Genomic DNA, 22,049 nt, shown 5'->3' on the forward strand with positions numbered 1-22,049 from the left:
ATGTATAAATAGTTCAAATTATTGCTTTCAACATAATGCTGATATGCATGCAAATGTAATTTTTTGTTCGCCTAGCTTAAGTGCTACTTTTGACTAACAATTGTCATTTGCAAGCTCTGTCCTCCTTGCTATTCACCTCCTTTGCAATAACGTAGTACTACATTGGAACACCTGCTTAATTTTTTACTGTGCTAGATGTTGATAAACTCAAAACAGTAGGATTAAATGATCAGTTTCTAATGTATTGAACTTTATTCATCTTTAGCTTGTTTTCAGTTTTCCAGAGAAACTTTCTTTTGTCGTGTTCAAAAACACTTTTGACCTCATTTACATGTACGGAATCTGTGCATATTCTGAAACAGTGTGAGAACTGGCCTTGTGCTCTGAGTGCAGATGAGGAGCATAATTAAATAAGGGCCACATTTATAAAATGTCTGTAGTATTAGTGTTACGCCTACGTGCTGCATCCTCTGACTTACTTCCCACCCCAACAGAAGAGAGAAAATAACTGGAAAGACATCTTGAGCTGTCTTATGAATTATAAATCTTACAGCAATAGGTGTTTACTGTAGGAAAATTACCTAACATGAAATTTAGACTTAATTTTAACTTGCTATGGTAAAAGTTAGTTCAAAGCAGAAAGACACCTTTGAACAACAACAATTATAAACATTGATGGGAAGAAGAGAAACAAAGAGCAGTACTCTGAGGAAAAAATGGTTATTTCATTCTTTCAAACTGCTAGAAAACAAAATAGAAATCTGTTTGCAGTTGCTGAATACTGGGAAGTTGAGAAGTATTCACTACCATTTAGTTTTACTTTTTGAAATGCATAGAAAGGCAAAAAGCTTATTATAAGTCCAGTGGACTTTATTCTAGAAATTAAAGTCACAAGCACTGTATTCTCTCTCTAGTAAAAATATTAAAGCATAAAATGCTATGATTTAAGCTGCATTTATGTCAAATAGCAGTGGTTCAAGATGAATTTTGACATTTGGGCTTTAAAATGCATAAAAATTGTTAGCTTGTTCTACAAAGCACTTTATTGAAAATACACATTGCACTAAAATGATAGTAACCGATTTTGTTCAAACAAATACATTGCTGTGTTTAGTTTAGGATTTTTGCAGTCCTTCAGAATCTAGTTATTTACAGCACTGGCAGTAGTATTCACCAACAGATCACCATCATGAATCGTGAATGATATTCTTAATTGTGAAGAAAAGGTCTCAAGGCAAGTACTTGGAAAAACAGTAAAACTCTACTGTTAAGTTAGCATTTCATTACAGCAATCTAACAGTCTTTCCAGTCACAGTCAAGAAATCATCATCAGCCAAGGCACGAAGCGCTTCTTCGAACATTTCTTTAGTGACAGCCTTAGAAGAAAGAGAAAAGTTTGAGAACATATACAACAGGCTACATAGCCTCTAAATAAAAACCTGTGATTTTGCTTGTCTCACCAACGTCCATATCAAGTTTGCCAGGTTTTAGGTAAAAGGTCTTTTTAAGCTGTGAAATGAATCCTGAAATGCAACAGTTAAACTGGGTTCTTTCTGGCTTGCACATCCTAAATGGTAATAAGATTCTGCAATCATAGCTAACAATTTTGTTGACATGCGAACTAGAATAGAAACACATAGCTGACAGGAATAATTAGCTTATTTTTGTCAGCAAGATAAGCATGTAAGTAATCAAGATCTTTCCTACTCCACAGGTGGAACTTATGTGTATGAAAGCAACACTAATTAAAACCAGAATTAACTTAGTTACATGGAACTCCTGATAATCAACTGACTAGGAGGCTAATTTTATACTTATTGATGTGTCAGCAAGTAAATAGATTCATAAAGTCCAAAGCCAAAAGGGACCACTGTAATCATCTGACCACCTGTTTAACACACAGCATAGATACAATTCCTAGAGCACAACTTTCTCTTTGTTAAGCTAAACAGACTAAGCTCTGAATCTATCACTTTAAGGCACATTTTCTAATCCTTTAATCATTCTCATGGCTCTTCTCTGAACCCCCTCCAATTATCAATATCCTTTTTGAATTCTGGGCACCAGAACTGGGCATAGTATTCCAGCATAAGTCACACCAGTGCCAAATACAGAGGTAAAAATGTCTCTACTGCTACTCAAGATTCCCTTTTAGTTTTCCTATTCAATTGAAATACAGCTATAATCTGTACTGAGGCCTTACTGAGTACACACAAGATCCCCCCCATACGATGGAATTAAAAAAAAAAAAAAAAAAAAAAGTAGACCAAGAAAGCAGAAACTTACGGCATCAGACTGTGCACGGAGATCATCAAAAAGCTGTTGATATTTTAGAGCTGGCGTTTTACCCTTTGACTTAATAAGCTTCTTCAAGGCTTGAGCCAGCTCCTCCTTACGCTTACGAGCAGTGGCACTTATCCCTTGGAAAAAAAGTACATGTAAGTTACAAAAGAATATAAAATTGACTGTCAAATTTCTCCTTTAAATATGAGAAAGTCACCATTAGAAACTGAATTCTTTATAGCCAAAAGAGGGCTACCAATATAGGATGATCCATCAACTATTCACTTTAGGTTTTAGACATACTTGGGGAAAATATTGCAGATGCCAAACAAAAATTGTTTCAATTAATTAAAGATCGTATTTCATTGTAAAATGAATATATTGACTTTGACATTACATCCAAGACTGACATTTATTACCTGGATTGCTCAACATCTAATCTGACGCATTTACAAATCCACAGACCAATCACTGAGAAGACAGTATTACCAAACTGAAATAGCACATATTTTGCTCAAGACAGAACCACTAAATACCAGATTATCCTTATGTGAACACAAACCTGTAGTGAGAATGGATATGTCCACAATGCCAGTCCTTGGATCAGTAGCAGACTGTTTCAGAGCTTCCCGATGGAGGCGTTTTGCTTCTTCAACATCAATTGTTTCAACCTTGTCGGAAAAACGGACTTTAGCATGAGCTTCTGCCAGACGGATCAAAGACTCAAGCTGTCGGGGATATGCAGAAACCATTCCTCTACCACTGCCAATCTTTCTCATGTCCACATAAGCCTGAAGGAGAAGGAAGGGGGCAATGTTTATTACATATATGTGTAATTCACATATGAATTATGTAGGATGTATCCAGACTCTAACAAAAACGATTATCAGCCTGGAAACAATTCCAAATATTGTGTATCCCCCCCCAATACATCTTCACAATTTTCCTTAACATGGACTGTCATCTACCACAGCATGTCCCTCCTCATGCTTAATCCTCTAAAAAGTCATAATGATAAGTTGGGCAGACACTATTGTGACAGATATTGCAACCCTGTGTAGTGTCTTTGTATTAAATTTATGAATGCTAAATTCTTCCAGAGAAGTTCCACCTCCTGTGGTGGTTTGCAAATATTGGTTCAGGGTGGATTTCCCAGAGACTAAGAAACAAAAAAACAAAAACAAAAAAAAGGCTTTGGTATAAAATGAGAGCACGACTTGTGACCTTCGTTTTAATTCAGCAAATGGACATAACTTGCTGTCCAAGGGGAGGTGCCATCACGGAAGGGATGTCGGCCCATCAAACTCCCCAGGTGGAAAATGAGTGATGCTTAGTGGGGGGTTTAAAACTGTTTTCTGGTCTGTTTTCTCTGTAATGATTTGCCCTATGGATAAACATGCTTGCTTGGAAGAACTCTGAGGCGACTGGTAAAAATCACTGTTATTGTCCTCAGAGAAAGCAATGAACAGGGGCTGGCCTTTAGGTAGATTGACTTGCGGGGGATATTACAGTGAATGGCAAGAGGCTGTGCAGCCTTAATATCCTGTCAGAAGGAAGTGGGAGAAGGATCCTGCCCAGAGACAGGTGATGGCTGGAGACCTGATGTGGCATTCCCAAAGGGAACCAAACAGAGGGTAAATACATGTGCAGTTACCCTGAAACTGACAGATCTCATTAATGCTAAATATGGTCCTGAACCACAAAAGAATATGTAGAATGCTAAAACCCTATCACTACTAGCTGTACAGGAATATCTACACACAAGCATAAGGTCAAGTTCTACCAAAATTATATGGTGGCCCTGTAAGAGTATGGGAACCAGCTCAGACATTAACCTGTTCAAGGACAGACTGGTTAACACAGGATGACTTCTGTGCAGGATTATAGAGGAGGAGGATAGTCAGTATATTACATAGATTTTAAAAAGATTTCAAGAGCCTAATAATAAAGGAAATGGTATACAAAGATCTGGTACATCTCATCCCATGGGAAGATATTCTCTTTTTAATCTTGTACTTTAAATTTCACATCTGCAACTGTTTACCTCAATAAGGGCCTGACTTGCTTCTTCACTTAGTCTGGGATTAACATAGCTATGAGCATATGCAATGTAATCCCTCAGTACCGCCATATCCATGTACTCTTCTTCCATCTGTTCTTCACTTTGGTAGTACAGAGCAACCAAGTGGTGAGCAAGACGTCTGTCGTAGGCTTCGTCACGTGGGTCCAACATTAGAAAGATCAAATCAAATCTGAATGTAATAAAGATCCAATAGTTAGTGCATAAACCTTTTCCACCATTTACACTTCTTGGTCTTGTTGTCTTTGATCAACCAAGTGGAAGTTGTCTGAAATCTAAAATATGACATTTTCTTCATTACATCAGGAGTACAGAATACTATCAGGAAATAGAAAAAGAGAGTAAAAATGTGATCTTGCTTTCAGTCTACAGAGTTGAGTATTTGAAAGCAGGCTGTTTTCAGAGGGCTTTCAACTATGGAATTTTCTTCCATCTTTCATTTAACATCTGAAAGCTGTAACTTTCAAGGCATAGTGTAAACCTCATTTATTCAATCTTCTGCCTGATGAGGTGATGATGGAATCAACATATACTTCCATCTTGATCCTGAGCGGGAATCTATTTACACAGAATAGAAGTTTGTCTACAAATTTATTGAATAATTCATGTGTGCAACTGTATTCTGAAAGGGATGTGATGGACATAATTTTAGAGTCAGATTTCAGAAGATGACAACTATCTGCAACTTGTTAAATGAATGGAATTATATGCTCAATCATCCACAGTTACTTATTTTCTACACTTCCTAAAAGAACACTAGGTATCTCATGGTACGGGATATGGTACCTTGAGAGATTAAAAATCTAATTTGTCATCAATAGGCTCAGGCCTACGAAAAACAGAAAGTAGGGTGACACTTGACATAATACAAACCATACACTTGTATACTATTATATTTGGCTTCCTAATTTGTAAAGCATGCAATGGCTGAAAGACTAATTTTTATACTCTTCATAAGATGTGATGCCTCTTTCATTGTCTAATAAACAATTACTCCTGCTACTAACACAGCTTCTCAGGAAATAAAGGCAGCTCAGGGTATGTCTACACTGGATCTCAGGTGTAATTTCCAGCTTGGATAGACACACCCACCCTAGCTCTGAGTTAGTGCTCTAAAAATAGAAGTGTTGCTGCTATAGCATGACTGGCAGAAGTGGCTAGCTACATGAGTATGTACTTGGGGTTTCAGATGGGATCATGCTGGGAGCACCTATCCTGTCCCATCATTTGCACTGCTGGGCTACACTTCTATTTTTAGCACTGTGGCTTGATGACCGCTGCAGCAGGTATATCTGCTTGAGCTGGAAATTACACTCCAGCTCCAGAGTAGACATACCCTTAGAACTAAATTTAAGATACTTGAGATTTTAAAATCCCAGTGTTTCTGCAGTGACAAAATCTTGAAGCAAGCAGAACAATGGATACAACAAAAGCTTAGAAACACTGCCAAATCTCCTTATTCAATAATCACACACTACATACTAGAAACTGGTCAGCTATTTACAAACTTCTGCTAGAGTATTTGTTAAGAACATTATTTTTAAGGTAAATTAAAAAACAAAACAAAAACCAAAACACTTCAACTTTCTACACTGCAAATGCCACCCCCAGTCAATACATTCCAGTACACTATATGTAAACAATTTATACAGGAAGAGGCAGAAAGTTGTTTTGTAAAAACAAAAGATGCGACATGTAAACATAAATCTAACTATAATACCTGGATAACAACGTATGGGGAAGTTGGATGTTTTCAATAGTAGTTTTCTTTGGATTCCACTGTGACTCTATTGGGTTAGCAGCTGCTAGGATAGAGGTGCGAGCATTCAGTTGACAAATAATTCCAGCCTGTCAAAAGGAAACATTTGAGAGAAACAACCTTTCCCAGTGGAAGGAAGTTCCCAGCAGCTATGTTGAGTCCCAAGACTCACTCTTGCTGGGTTCACCTTTATAAAAAAGGGTTCTCGAGATCAAAAGATAAACAACCTCATTACAAAAGCTTGGGTATAAAATGGAACAAGGTTATCGGGAAGGAGTATTATATGCCATGTGCAGTCATATATCCTAAGTCTGCAACATGCTGAATGCTATCACTGAAATACAGCTCCAACGTCCGTACTCTACTCAGCTTAAGTGTTTTAAGTGACCCAGTTCGGTCAATCGCATCTCCAGTTCCTACATTTCTTTTTCAATTATCTCATTTACCTAGGATAATATCTGCTAGATGATTAGTGTGGTATGATGTTGAGCTAATGTCTTACCTTGGCAATAGAAAGAGTCTGTTGTTCCATTACTTCATGCAGTACTGATCTTGTATTTTCATTCATTTTATCAAATTCATCAATGCAGCAAATGCCATTGTCACTGAGAACCAGAGCACCTGTCTGCAGAACCAACTGCCTTGTCTCTGGGTCCTTCATTACATATGCAGTAAGACCAACTGCACTAGAACCCTTCCCAGATGTGTATTGTCCTCTAGGAACCAGGTTATAGACATATTGAAGCAGCTGTGATTTACTAGTGCCAGGATCACCACACAGAAGAATGTTGATCTCAGCACGAAAATTGCCTCTTCCGGTATGACTGAAATCTTTTCTTGATCCCCCAAAGAGCTGAAGCAGAATGCCCTATAAAAATAAAATATTTTTTCAACTCAGACACCAAAATTCCTGATAATTATATGAATCAATCTCTGATGAACAGGTGCACTGAAATGTCAAGTGAAAATTGTCTGAAATTAACAGAACATGCATAAACCTGAAGTACCATTTTTTTCTGTCAAGTATCACTAAAAAGGTAGTGGAATTTCATCTATGGCTTCAGTGATTTCCTGCTTTGATAACTTTTTAAATTAAAATGCCAGCTCCGCAAAGTCAACTTTTTACTTTGAATTTAAACATTGAGCTAGGTTCTTTCTGGATTGCTTATGAACAAAGACTCTATGGTTGGTGTGATGCTGTATAAAAGAAAGATGACCATGTTTACACTAATGTATCATCACTGATGTATCACCACCATTGTGCTAAATTTTGTACAAAGTATATGTCATGTAAGGTATTATTGGAAAAGTTATAGTCTGCTAAGTATGATTATCCTCATTGTATCATCACTGTATATGAAGTTATGAAACTGCTATGTATTTGTATCTCAAACCTGTTGTGTTTCTGGGTAACACCCCCAAGACAGATTTACATCAAGGCTATCCAGCCTGCTTGATGGACAATCAGCTCTTCCAGGGACCCCTCCTGAGGTCTCTTCAGGCAGCACCTACCTAGGCAATGAATGCCTCATGACTCAGCAAGGCACATGACCCAGGACTCCTTGTTTGTGCCAGTCATTTTCCATGCATATGTAGGTTTACCGTATTTCAGGTTCCCAAAAACAGGACACAGCAGGGCAGAGAAAGGGGGAAGCTGGAGGGGGAATGCGAAGGGCGAGTTGGGAGGAGGTGCCTGTGGTGGGGGTACTCATTGGAGGTGGTGGTGTCATTACTCCCTGTCACAGTGGAAGGGCAGCTGGTGCAAGCCCAGGTCACAGTGACAGCCATCAGTCAGCGTCTCCCTGTGGGACCCCGTCCCCAGGGCTGGGAGCCAGGGCCTGGGTGGATAGGATCCAGCAGCTGTGGCTGCAGGGAAATGGACCAATCAGCTGTGGATGCAGGGGAGGGACCAACTGAGACTCTTTCTGAGCTACAGCATCTGCTCTGCAAAAATCCAGGACATTTCCTGTTATTTGAAAAATCTGCCAGAACAGAGGATGGAGGCTCAAAAAAAAGAGGCAACGTTCTGGAAAACCAGGATGTATGGTAACCCTACTTATTGTGACCCAGGATTCCATGTTTGTGCCAGTAACTTTCCATGCACATGTGCTGTGCGTATAAATTGCAGATTCGTATATCACTCTTGATCTTCATTCCTGCTCCACATCTCTGAGCTATGATTTCTAACAAAGGGAAGCTTTGAACAAAGGACTGATGACCTGCAGTCCTTTTGGGTGATCCAGAGACACTTATTGCAAGCTAGCAGATTTAACATCACTACTATTATCCTGATCTACAAATTCTGAAATCAACTAATGCATGTAAGTAATTTTAACCTCTGAATAATTGTTCCTTTTTTTATAAATTAATAAGCCTTTAGTTTTTAGTTACTAAAAGATTATCTACAAATGTGATTTTTGGGTAAGAGCTGAACTATATATACTGACCTGGTGTGTGTCTGGTTCTCTGGAACTGGAAAAATCTTACATGTGGTTTTTTGGTTTTAACAACATTTAATCACTAAGTCCAGTTGTCTGGGTAGCAACTTGTGGCTGGAGTACCTAGGGATCTGTTGTGTGGCTTTCTGTGAATTCGTGTAGGAATACAAGAGCTCACTTTTGTTAATAGCTTGATGACCTCTGATGATAGAATAAACCACCAGTTTGTGGTATCTCTGCCCTGTTTCCTATAGTCTGTCCTGAATTTGGTACTCTCAGCTGTGACCCAAACCAGATAGTGTGACAGTTGGAAGTTACTTTGGTTGACGATGCACAAGTCAGAATAGAATTCCATCCCCTCCTCACTAACAGAATAAAATTTTCATACAGTTACAGCTTCAGTATTTCAGGTCTCCCATTACATATAGTTAGTATATAAAGTATTGCACTGTGATTCCCATTGAGGCCCCATATATTGAGCAAAAGGCAAGTTGACAGCACTAAAGTGCACAAAATGCAAAATTCCATGGAAAGGATTTGAACTCATGACCCTTTTGTTCAAGAGGCATAGCTGGGTATCACCTTAAACCATCATGGCAGTACTTTACTCTCAGTATCATTCACCAATGTGTTTGAGGAAACAATTGCTCTCAGGTATAAACTTTCTGTAACCAGGAGGTGCTAAAACTTGAGTGCAATAACTTCTGAAATATTTCTAAACTTGTCCTTGGTACCATTCAACAGCTGATCTCAGGGGCTATTTCATGAAGGTCAGAGCCTTAGATTCACTCTACTTTTGCATCAAAAAAGTTGTACACATCTGAAAAAAATTGTTACAGCCTGCTCTATTTTAGGTGGACCTGTATCTCACGAAGCTTTTGACCAAATTCCTCTTAAATTTCCACTACAAAAATCTTACCCTCAGTCTCTCTTGCAACATATCTATGTTCATGCACATGGGTTTTAGAGCAATGGAAAAAGTAAAAGCAACTCCTTAATGGAGAGCTGTATCCAAGGAACCCCTGGACCAAATGACTCCAAGCTTGCACTACTAACTGTAGCTCTGGTCCTGACAAGACATTAATTTTCAGCATAATCAGAGTATGCAGATGGATTTTAGAGCACTCTGAGATACTGACTCAAACCAGAAGCTTTGCCCTGAGAACAAGCCTTCCAAAAAGGAGCTCATGCAGAATGCAGGCAGAGAGTAATTAAAGAGCAAAACATATGCTCTCAGAAAGCCACTGAGGATAGTAACTGAATGCATCATAGACATGGGTGCTGCTCGGATTCAATGGCCCCAGCATGTCACCTGAGCCATCCAGTTACTCCGACATCAGGGCAGCTGCAAAACACTCTGGCTTGTAACAGCTCCAGTCCCGCTGCACATACACACGACCTCTCTTTGGCTTGTCAACATGGGTTCAAGCCACATTAAAGACTCAATTTTTACCCTGAATAACTTAATTTTTTTTCTCCAAAGGGGCAGTGTGTACCAGACACTAGTGGAGATCAACGTCAAGTATGTTTTAGCCATTAGCAAAAACACCAAACTTAAAAATTTTAGAAATAATGTCCTAAGTATTCTCCTGTCTGGAGCAGAGAACTGGAAAAATAAGTCCATTTAATGCAAATTGAATAGCTTTCAGTGCAGATATCTGTATAGAATATTCAAAGTAAAATGGATTGACAGACTATGTAATGAAGAAATTCTTGAATGGGCACAATTACCTACAACAAATACAAGTATTACTATAGATGGACATATTTGGGACATCCAATGATAGGCTACCTACACAAACATTTCTTTGGCAACCCCAGGTCACAAGTGCATATACAAAACAGTAAGTCAGTCTCAACTCTGAACTATAGTGGTGTTACTCCCCACACTATAATCACGAAACATTTAGAGCCCCACTTAACTGAAGGTCTATAATGTTTCCCAGTGTTTGTTAGTTGTGTCTGGATCCTGAAGCAGAGCAAAGAGATGGGCAAAGAGGAAAGCAGAATTACTGGCTGGTCAGTCTCCTTAAAGCCAGCCAATAATAGAAGAGAGTGAAGATACAGACTTCCTTCCTGATTACCTGAAACTCCCCCATAATCTAAAGGTTTCTGATTACCGAGCACCTCTGATAACTGAAGCTTACTGTAAATAAAACTCAAGCAAAGTTCTATTAGAGATGTACCAAACCCAAGTTCAAATACAGAAAAACAACAGGCTGTTGTGTATTTGAAAGACTCTGTATAGAATGTCATTTCCAAAGAGTGTATCTATTAAATGGACAAATGCATCTACATTGCTTAGTCAAGTGTTCCTGTACACTTGTAAAATTTTGTTTACCTTTTTGATATCTTCATGTTCATAAATGCTTGGAGCCAGAGCCAAAGAAAGTCTTTCATAAATGTCTGGTTTTCTGGAGAGCTCTTTCAGCATTTCCACACGTTCCTCCGCAAACATTTTCTGTTCAGTTTCTTCATCAACACCATGCAAACGTTTTGAATCAGTTTTACGGTAATGAATGACATCAATGTGGGTTTTATAGACAGATTTTACATTGCTCACCCTTGGATTAACTCGAATAGGAACTGCTCTGTAGATACCTAAAAAAAGCAACACACAATTACAATGTAGATATAAATTAAAAAATAAGCTCAACTCAATTTAATGGGCATTTAATGGACTTATCTACATTTCTATTTTTCATTTCAATTTTCAGATTGATTCTACAGAATTAGCCACATCATGAAGGAGAAACCGTCCGGAAAGCTTTCCATAAGTTAAAATGCTTTCCAGGCTATGCTCCTCCTGATATCCATGGGACTGTGCTCCTAATCCTGAAAACACTTAAGCATATGTTTACCTTTGCTATGATGTCTCATAATTTCAGAAGGGCTACTCATGATAGTAAAGTTATGCCTTTAAGTGTTTGCAAGACCATAGCCTAAAGAGCAGTGGAAATTCCTATCCTTAGAGCCTATCCTTAGCCTCATGCAAATATAAAAAAATTGAAAATAATTTTGTTAGTGCACTGAAAGTCTAAATAACTTTTTAGTGTTAACAGTGAAGCAGTCTTGTTTTGAAGCAGCAATAATTTTATGCTAGTAAAAGGTTTTTATTAAAAACAATTTTAGCCTGATACTTTTCAGGCCTCAAAAGAGACCATTTATAGTTAATTCATTATAAATTTTAATCTAAAAAGTTTCAGAAGTACAATTTGTGAAATTAGTTTCAGAAAGCCTGAACCTAATTTAAATTGAGTTAATTTAAATCATTTCAACATACTTCCTCATCTGTTCATGAAACCAAAAACTAAGTACATGTAATCTTTTCACAAGATGTTCCATGATAAAAATGCTTCCTTCCCTTTGAAGTGTAGGTTAAAAGCTGCAATCATTAATTTTTAGGAATCGTGTAACACAAACATATGGCAAAAACACATACAACCTTCTGTCTACACAGATAGTAACTACAGGCAGCTGTAGTTACAACTAATGCTCATCTAAGAAATGGGGAAATATTGAGAACTCTAAAGGTATTTTACACCAAAACAAAGATACCTCTATATAAATCAGATGATATTTCCACTTCATACATGAACATTTGCTTGTCTGATACAGTTTTCTGCCACCAATTATGATGTGTTCAATTAATGTTCAACAGACACTATTCCAAACTGGACCACTTGGTCCAATGAAAAGAAAGGCTATGTATTAGCCAGATGAAGTAAAGAAACCGCATTTTACCTGTAACATTAACTCTGTCACCTGGCTGAACCTTATCAACAAGGTCGTTGTGAGCAAATAACACAACAGTATGAGGCGTCTGGCCAGCTGGCATATCTTCAGGAGACTCCTGCAGTTTGATCTGACAAAACAGATATTTGAAAGTTATTTCTAAGTAGTAGAAACTAGTAACAAATGTAATTCCCTTGTAAGAAAGGATCTTACAACTAAACAAGTTGAGCATTTTCAAATGAACACAGTTACATGTTAGAATAGACAAATACACAAAACTTTCAAAGATTTCACATGATGGGAAAACGCTACTGAATTAGAATTCCCCAATTAGAATACCCAATCAGAATTATGCAGTGTAGTTGTAGAAATGAGACAGTGCATCTAGTGATTACTATCTGACATGGGCAGAAATGTAACAAGCAAGATTTACAGACAGGGCTAACCTAGCCCATATAAGTCTAGACATTAGAATGCAATGTGATAACATTTATTCCACAAGTGAATTGGCTTGACTAACTTTTCGCACTAAAGAGCACTCAACCCCCTCCAAATGGATGATGGATAATCCTTGGACTTTCCCTCACCCCCTCTCAATAGAAAGGATTCTTGCAACCCTATATTGCTTCATATGCTTATTTAAAAAGCTGTGAATCATTCTGAAGTTCAAAATAATTAGTCCTAAGAAACATGCATATTTTAATATTGTCAAGGTACTTTTTAAAGAAAGACAAATATTAAGCAAGCAAAACTTTTCCATTTTACAACACCAAAATGAAGCAACATACCATCTGTTTGTCTGAAAACATGGACCGATTGTGAATCAGTGCCATGCTGTGTGTTGTGTTACAGTTTTTGCACGTTGATGGTTCAGCAATCCGGCCACGGTCAATTTCTACTCTCATGGTGAAGGCACAAACTTGGCACTTGAAGAATGCTTCCTGCATTTCAGGAATCAGCTGGGAGCTTCTGATCACCATACCACTGATAGTGATAAGTTGGTCAATGTCTACAATGTAGAAAGGGATGCATGGGATCAGGTCACACCTTTAATTTTTCATTTGCCCGTCTCCAAAGTCCACCATAGACTTTATTTTTAGAGCAAAATGGATATTTACATCCCCACAAATGCAGTAGAAAATATTTTGTCCAAGACAGGAAGAAAATAAAATCTATATGAATAATTAAAAGTCATAGTTACATCAGAATTTTGACAAAAGGGATATAAACACTTATGTTTCCATGTACAAGCTAGTTATTTACCAACAGAGGTTAGGAAGAAATTTCCTTTGTAGGCAAGTTATTCAACAGTTGTCCATTATTGTGTTTTTGTCCTTTCTCTGCAACATATGTACTATGTGAGTCTGAAAATAATGATCTAAATGGACCCCAAATCTGATCTTTTATCTTTTTTAATCTATATTTGCCTAGTTGTTGAACAAATTTCATACATCCTCAAGTTTATTTTTTACACTGCAATGAAAACATCTTACCTTCAGGATTCAGACTCCTCATATTCCTGGTCTTCAGTGCATTATATGGTCTTACTTGAATCTGGTGTTCTAGTATTGAGTCAGGGTAACGATCAAAAAAGATCTCATTAGCTGCCATATCAAATGTTGGGATAACTTCCTGTTTAAAAGGAACAGTTGCATTTGTAAGAAAGTTTGGCATTAAGTAGTTAACACTATTTTACCCCAAAAATATTCAACTTTGGGACTCCATTTGGTGCTAGGAGACAGGAATGACCAGAGGGGCATTCCCCTACATAGGAGGAATTGCTAGTTGGCTGTTCAAACCATCTTTTTGTCCCTTTTGTACTGCAGGAACAGTGCACATCTAATCTGGTCTTTGATTCTTAACTATAGTGCATTTGCCTTACCTTTTTGTGTTTAGAAGGCATCAGTTATGACACCCTACATGACTCCCTGTTGATTTTTAAAGTAAAGTTACAAATACATAATAAAATGTGTAACATATATTCGTAAAAGGACAGCAAAAAAGGGGCCATGAAGAGTATGCCAAATATACAAACATTATTATAAATCATATGTATTGCGTGACCATGTGACAATTTCACTGAATACAGTTTAATCACCTTCCTTAATATTTAGTATTAATATACAATGCACACACTAGGCTAAAAAGCCCCACTAGCCTTTGGAGAGTAAGGCTCCTTATTCAACAAAGATTAGAATCTAAGCCTTCCTCTGAAGAAGTAGGTTGCTAGCTCTTATGGTTGCAAAGACAAGGATACGATGATATGTCTGAATGTGCAGGCAGCTCCATTGTTCTGTAACTTAAAGTAGTAACGTTCTTAATCTATAGCAGAGTAAAAACTGGCAGCAGTCTTCTCTTCAGAATCGTGGGCATCAGTAAAACTGAGTTACAGTTTCATTCTATTGCTACATAGGAAAGCTACCAGCAGCAGCAGAATCAGACACTGGAGCTATTCACTGTGAAAGGAGGGACTCAAAAGAAAGGCAAGCAAAAGAATTGCAAAAGCATCCCCATGGCTGCAGCTGTAGCTAGGCAAGTAACAGATTTAAGACAGGCACAGAAATATTGAAAAAGATGCAGTGACCATTACTTTGGTATTTTGGGATTCAGACTTGAACTTAGGCCTTGTCTACACTAGCACTTATGCTGGCAAAACTTTTGTTGCTTAGGGGTGTGAAGCAACAGAAGTTTTGCTGACATAAGCGCTTATGTAGCTGCCTTATGATGATGGGAGAGCTCTCCTGCCAACATAAAAAACTCACCTAAATGAGAAGTGGTAGCTGTGTCAGCAGGAGAGCGTCTCCCGCCAACATAGCGCTGTCTACACAAGCTCTTATGCAGGCAAAATTTATGGCGCTCAGGGTTTTTTCACACACCTGAGTGACAAAAAGTTTGCCGGAATAAGTGGTAGTGTAGACAATTGTCTTTTGAAACAGCCTGCTTCCTCTACACACCTACATGGCAGAGAGAAATAAGCTGGAGCACTGAGCAGATCCACAGACTACAAACGGCAGGGGAAATAGTGTTGGAATTCCTGCCAAACAAATTTGGTGAGTGGAATGAGGAGGTTTCCTGAGCTTCTCAAATGAATGTGCCTTTGGAGAGCAGCAACAACTCCCTCCCCAAGTTCTTTGGTATCTGTCGGTGGCTATGAAGTGTCTGGTAAATATTTTAAGCCCTTTCTGTAATAAAATATATTTTATGCAGAAGTTTGTACACACAAATGTTATGTTATCTATCTAGGTATTTACAGAAGTGCTTAAGCGCTGTTGTATGTAGCTTTTAGTACTGCTCCCTTATTCAGTGATAATCAAACATTCTAATTTAGTCTTAAGTAATGCAGTCCAAAAAAACCCCCAAAACTCAACTAGAAGAAAACCTTCAAAAAAGGCCTGATGTTACCTGTGGATAGCAGATCAGCTGTCTGTATAGATTTGTGTCAAATGATCTCAGATGGTCACAGTTTACATTCAGAAATGGTTCCCCAACCATATTAATCTGTAAAATGTTTAAAAACACCACATTAAATCACCAGCATTTAGGTCTAAAAAACAAGTTAATTTTAGCTGTATTATTGTAGTACCTCCTCAAGTCGCTGCATATAGAGTGGCTCATTAACATCCAAGCCAATGTCCTCTTCCCCTTTAGCCAGTGGATCAATAAAACGCCGAAGAAATCTCTGAATATTGAGAATAAAATAAAAATAAAGTTATATTTAATAATGCCCAAAGGGGCAGAGCTGTGATTTCACTGCTACACCATTCCTACACTGGATGATGACATTTTCCTGGCTTAAATTACCTTCAAAATTCTATATTGCAGGTATTCAAGAACTCCTACAGGGTAGAGATACCTTTAAGGCATCTTCCTACAGGATATTTCTCTCATGCACACTACAAGTTACTTAATTCCAACAATATCTTTTGAATTTCACACAGTACAGCATACCAATTACTTTGAAAAAGCCTTATCAAGCTATTATCCCTTTTTAGTGAATTAATTTTTTATAATTTTATAAATACAAAGTTCAAAGAAGACTTTGGGAACAGATTAACATGCTAAACATATTACTACTAAAAAAAAAAGTATATGAAATTTTACTCTGAGGATTTTTACCTCTATTACACACTAATGCCTACAAATCATACTCATGGACCAAAATCCCAATATAGTAGGTAGGCTCCATACAAACAGAACAAACAGAGCTTCCCAAAAAAGCTTACCATCCAAATATAAGACGAGACAACATATACAGAGACACAGACATGGACATACAAAGAAACAATGAAACAGTATTGGTCAGCATGATGTGCAGTGGTCTCAGCACACCAGCAGCCTAAATGTTGTAAAGGTGTTTGTAGACATCACAGAAAAGGAGAGCCTTAAAAAGAGCTTTAGAGGAGGATAATGAGATAACTTTATGGATATTTACTGGGAGTTCCTCCTAAATGTAAGGGGAAGCAAGGGAAAAAGCATAAAGGTGCTTACTTGAAAATTTAAATGAATGAGAGATAGAAGTGGGCCAACTGGAAGAGAAAGTAGACTTCTCAATAGTTAATGAGAATTGATGGGTAGGGTGGGGGATAAGGCCATGACAGACCTTGAAAATGAAGACCAAGCAGCTTATGTTTAATGCAAGTGAGAAGGGAAGCCAGTGAAGGAATGGAAAGAGATGGGTGATGTATGCTCAAAGCAACATAACTAGGAAGATATTTGTGTCAATATTCTGAATTGACCTGAGCGGGCCAAGGTTTTATTTGTTAAGGCCAGAGAAAAGGGTGTTGCAATAATCAAGACACAAGAGAAGAGTTTTAGGCCAGGTCTACACTACAGACCTATATTGGTATAACTACATTGCCCAGAGGTGTGAAAAACCCACACCCCTGAGCAACGCAGTTATACTGATCTAATCCCCTGCGTAGTCCTTATGTTGAAAGGAGAACTTCCCCCACTGACATTGCTACTACTTCTCAGGAAGGTGGATTAACTATGCTGACAGGAGAAGCTCTCCCATTGGTGTAGGAGTGCTCATGTAGCATTTTAAGTGTAGACTTTCCCTTAGATGGATGGACACGGAAAGGTGTAGCTGAGAGATTATGCAGATTATGTTGTCTACAATGATCAAGAAACAAAGTAGCTTGGAGAATTTGAGGGGAAGATTAAGAGCTATTATAGATATGTTGAGTTTGAACTCACAGCTAAACGTCTATAAGGAGATGTCATAAAGACAGGCTGAAATTTTAGTTTCAACACAAAGACAGATCTGAAGTAGAAAGGTAGAGCTGAGTTGTCTGCATAGAGAGGATAGTTGAATTTTTGTTTGCAGATGAGATTACCCAGAGATAAGGTGTAGAGAGAGAAGAGAAAGGAACCCAGGACAGAACTCCCACAGAATGTTGGAAGGTGGATGAGAACGATCCTCTAAAGGACATGCTGAGGGAGTGACTTAAAGTGATAAGAGGAGAACCAGCAGAGGATAGAGTCATGGAAGCCAAAGGAGGACGAGACTTCAAGAAGAACATGGTTGACTGAGTTGATGGCAGCTGACAGGTCAAGGAGAATGAGCATAGAGTACTGGTTCTGAGCTTTAGCTAGTAAAATGGTCATCAGAGACTCTGACAAGAGCAGTTTCAGTGGAGCACAAGGGGTGGAAGCCAGGTAGATATCTATGATGGAATTAGAGGAAAGGAACTTCAGACAACAATTTTGCTTTTGCTCTTCTTAAGAGCACTTTATGAAAATGTCAGTGTTCTTCATTGATTCTAAACATAACTCAATTCTGATATTTACCAGAATCAACTACTGCTCATACAGAAGATACAAATAAGCTTTTCATGAAAGAAATGGAGGTATCTACACTTGTTCACCTACCTGGAACTTTTCTTTGCATGAAGCTATGTTAACATCTGTTCCCCAGATCACAAGCTTTTGTCCAAGAGATTGTTCATTTGCCAAAGCATCTTCTGCTGGCTGTGGGAAAGAAAAAGCCATTAGCATGGATAATATAGATACATTTTAGAAGAAAAATGACCAGTAAAATCTGAAACGTCTACCTACCCCATCAGAATGCAAGTCCACCTGTCTGGCTTTGCAGGCGGATCCAAGATCTGGCCTCTGCCTAACTGGAGTTCCTCGCACACCACTCCTTGGTGTGCCCTCCACTCTAGAGCTGGGAGTGCCATAGGTCAGAGGTGAACTAATATCAAAGTCGAGTGGAATTGCTACCAAAAAAAAAAAGTTTAATTATACTTCAAAATATTAATGGCTATACTTTGCCCTAATGAAGTAAATAAGTTAGTGTTTGTCATCAGTCATTATGATAAAAGGCAGGCTAGCAAAGTTTGTAAGTCTTGTTAATTTTATAACTGTATTTTACAAGGCTGGCTAGCCATAGAATGAACAATATGGATTAAAATGTATATTTTTCCAAGCCAACGAACACACTTTGCCAAAATAGTTTATTTTAAACACCAACAATATATTAAAACACCGTAGAGCTTAACAACAAGCTCACACTAAGGTCAAAAAGGGATGTTTTAGAATGAATACATTGTTACTGGGTGTATGTTTTATGTGCTAAAATCAATAGTTTACGGAATTGAAAGTGAGCCACCAACTAACCTGTAACTGAAAACAATTCTTTTCTTTCAAAAAGGCCCTTTTTTTGTTTTTAAATTGAAAGATATGTAAAAGCCTACATTAAACCGAAGGATCAAATTTTGTCAGAGGTCAAAGATTCCATGACTTCCAGAGATCTCCGTGAAATTATCTTCTTCAGCTTCTAGCAGCTTCAGGGACCCCGGAGCTCTCAGGCACGACTGGTCCTGGAGCTCTCACTTCAGGGTGGGGAGAACGGCAGCTCTCAGCTGCTGCAGGGGGCCCATGGCTGTGAGCTGCCAGCGATGGCAGCAAGAACCCTGCAGCTTTGAGCTGCCATTGGCGGCTGCAGAGCCCCGCAACTCCAGCCGCTGTCAGTCCCTGGAGTCCCAAACCAATGCAGGCAGCAGGGATCCTGCAGCTCCAAGCCACTGCCAGCAGCAGAGACCCTGTTGCTGTCTGGCGGGGACCCCCCCAGAGCCTCAAGCCCCATGGGCGGCAGGGATACCCCACAGTCATCAGCCCCTGCAGGCGACCCCACAGCCTCCACCCTCAGCAAGTGAACCCTACAGCCGTCAGCTGCGGGTGGTGGTGGACCCCAAAGCCCCAAGCCACCACGATGGACCCAGGAGCTGCAGTGCTCAGTGGGGGGGACCTGGAGATGCTTGCTGCAATTGCTGGACCCTTCCCCTCCTGCAGTGGGGCTAGGGCTCTCATCCTCCCCTCTGGCATTTGGTCAACTCCTCCCCCCCCTCATTTTTAGTAGAAGTCATGGACACGTCACTGGCTTCTGTGAATTTCTGTGTATTGCCTGTGACCTGTCTGTGACTTTTACTAAAATAACCATGACAAAATCCTAACCTTAACCTTTCAGTATAGGCCATTTAATAGCCAACAATACAAAGATATCAGCATTTTGCTCCTAGTACAGACAAGTGTACCTGAATGACGAAATTGTGGTGGGCTGGAAAACAGAACATCTTGAGCATTTGGGTTTTGCATGTCAACTGCTGGAGACGTTGGCATTGGCTGTAAATCTCCTGTAGATGTGGAGTCATCTGTTCGACGTTTTTGTGTGGGGGGAGACTGAGCATCTTCAGTGCGTGCTGCAATAAGATGAAAGCTGGTAAGTAGCCATTTTCTGATGTTAGCTGCAATGTTCTACACAGATCAATGTTAAAAGACCAAATCACAAAATAGATCATATGATAGAATAAAAAAGAAATTGATTGATATAAAATTAAAAAGCAAAGTGCAATATTTTGCTGCAATGAAAATAGAGTATTTGTGAGATTCCAAAAGTAGAAAATAGCTTAAGACAATTTAAAATATAATTAGTACTGCAATTATCTTCCAAAATGCCTAAGAAATCAGAGCTGCTACTACTAGTGCTATGAAAACGTAGCTCATATAGTGCTTTTCGTCAGTAGAGCTTCTTTGTAAAGTGCTTTGAGAGTAGTAGCATTACCCCATTTTACAGCTGTGGAAATTGAGGCAAAGAAGAGGAAGCAACCTGCATACTTATGAGTATCAAAGCTTTTCAAATGCAGTGGTAAGTTTCTTGTATCATATCTGTAACATTTATAAACTTGCCTCTGTTTCACTTTTTAAAAGCATCCTCTTGCATCAATGCATGGTTGAAGACTAAGGCCATGTCTATACTACAAAGTTTTGTCAACATAGCTATGCCAGTCCTGGATGTGAAAAAAACATACTCCCTAGCTGACACAGCTATGCCAGCAAAAACTCACCACTGTAGACACAGCTATGAAGACAGAAGAGCATCACAGAAATGAGAAAGGTTGTTGTTCCACAGTGAGCGGAGCTTACAAATGACATTACCTACACTGAGAGAAGCATTTATACCCAGGGCTGAGTCCTCACATACTTTTTACACTCAAGATGTGGCTATTGTCACAACCCTGACTGGAGTAACTAAGTCCACGTACAGTTTAAGCTTAGCCTAAGCGACCGATGCCCAAGAACAGATGAAGTCTAGCTCACTCTCACCTATGTTTGCTCACAGGGCTAATGCCTTAAAAGCAGTAAAAGCAGCTTTTTGTCACTAAAGCAAGCATTTAAAAGCCCATGGACACGCAGGAAGCACGAAGTTCTTGGTTCAGACCCTTTTCAGAGGAGCACGACAATTTAAGCAGCATTGATCTTTGTTAGTCTCGGAGCTAAACTTGTTTTTTTCTACAAGGCTTTGCCAGCCCAGACATACTAGCAAAAAAGACTCTAGTAGACCGCTACTGTCACGTGGGGAGATGGGAGTTCCTCCAGCCCCAGAAAACTCCCTTCCCCCAGCGTAGTAGGCGGTGCCTAGGCTACGGCTATATTACAGCGGCAATGAGCTACCTCAGGAGGGTGGTCTCCTCTCCGCGCCCGCCCCGTGACCATCCCCTTTACATTCCCCTACTAAGAAGCGCCAAACAGCGAAAGGAAGGGAGCTACCCACATCCCCCACCCCAGGCCATTGCTTGGCCTGCCCGGCCACGGAGGGCGAGGGGGGAGATTGCATGGCTGGGGCCGCAGGCAGGCTCCCACCCGGCGGGGAAAGGCTGCACTTACGAGTCGAGGGGTTGCTGCTGCCCCGCCCGCGCTTGCTGCCGCGGCGGCTCGGTGTGGAGGCCGGCGAGGACATGAGGCTGCTTTGCCGGCTGCCGCTGCTGCCTGCCCGGAGAGGGAGTAAGAGAGAGAAACTGAGCCAGGGCGAAGCGAACCCCCCGCGCCCGAGTAGCCTCCACTCCCGCCGGCCCCGCCCGCTCCCCTATGCCGCGCGCAGGCAGCCCCGCTCTGCGCTGCCCCCCGGCACCCGCTCCAAGCCGGGCGGGCCCCGACACCCACAAAGTGCAAGGAATTAAGGAACAACACGGAGCCGCCGCCGCCCCTCCCCCCTTCAGCGCCGCGATCCCCCTGCGCCTCCCAGAGAGACACACCCGCCGCTCGACCCTCTCCGCGCGCGGATATGGGGAGCTGCGGGAGGCTCGCGCTCTTACCCCCAATTTACTTTCCCCGCTTCCTTCAGCCGGCCCGAGTGTGTCAAGAACCCTGAGAAAATTCCGCGCCAAAACGGGTCACGTGGGCGGACTCTCGCGGGTTTTCCTACCAATAGCCGCGCGGGAAATCCCAACTCGGCCCACAAGGGGGGACGGAA

At 40.0% G+C, this 22,049-nt stretch overlaps 1 protein-coding gene across 2 annotated transcripts; it reads right to left on the bottom strand.

Moving 5' to 3' along the window:
* Positions 1-1,025: 1,025 nt before the first annotated feature.
* Positions 1,026-21,956, bottom strand: MCM4 (minichromosome maintenance complex component 4). Of its 2 annotated transcripts, XM_067553797.1 has the most exons (17): positions 21,892-21,956; positions 21,464-21,565; positions 19,834-19,998; positions 18,353-18,516; positions 18,167-18,265; positions 15,879-15,974; positions 15,698-15,793; positions 13,789-13,927; positions 13,084-13,304; positions 12,305-12,425; positions 10,902-11,161; positions 6,625-6,990; positions 6,084-6,211; positions 4,328-4,535; positions 2,846-3,074; positions 2,287-2,420; positions 1,026-1,376 (listed from the first exon to the last, which is right to left on the bottom strand). In XM_067553797.1, exons 2-17 carry the CDS (start codon positions 21,534-21,536, stop codon positions 1,284-1,286), a joined length of 2,592 nt encoding a protein of 863 aa, XP_067409898.1. In that variant the 5' UTR covers positions 21,537-21,565; positions 21,892-21,956; the 3' UTR covers positions 1,026-1,283. The 2 variants fall into 2 exon arrangements, with proteins under 2 accessions (XP_067409898.1, XP_067409899.1); XM_067553798.1 differs by lacking the exon at positions 21,892-21,956 and having other exon boundaries at positions 21,464-21,812.
* Positions 21,957-22,049: the final 93 nt, after the last annotated feature.

This window comes from Emydura macquarii, unplaced genomic scaffold, assembly GCF_026122565.2.
Source record: "Emydura macquarii macquarii isolate MOO-44397 ecotype Brisbane River unplaced genomic scaffold, CSIRO-AGI_Emac_v2 contig_1477, whole genome shotgun sequence".
Taxonomy (NCBI): Eukaryota; Metazoa; Chordata; order Testudines; family Chelidae; genus Emydura; species Emydura macquarii.

What these genes read in the sequence shown, in the direction of transcription:
- MCM4 (XM_067553797.1), bottom strand. Translation starts at nt 21,536, where the DNA reads ATGTCCTCGCCGGCCTCCACACCGAGCCGCCGCGGCAGCAAGCGCGGG. An exon ending in GAGGAGTCTGAATCCTGAAG is followed by an intron (nt 13,305 to 13,788) that starts GTAAGATGTTTT and finishes TCTACATTGTAG; the next exon opens with ACATTGACCAACTTATCACT. An exon ending in CATATCCATTCTCACTACAG is followed by an intron (nt 2,421 to 2,845) that starts GTTTGTGTTCAC and finishes TTTTTTTCCAAG; the next exon opens with GGATAAGTGCCACTGCTCGT.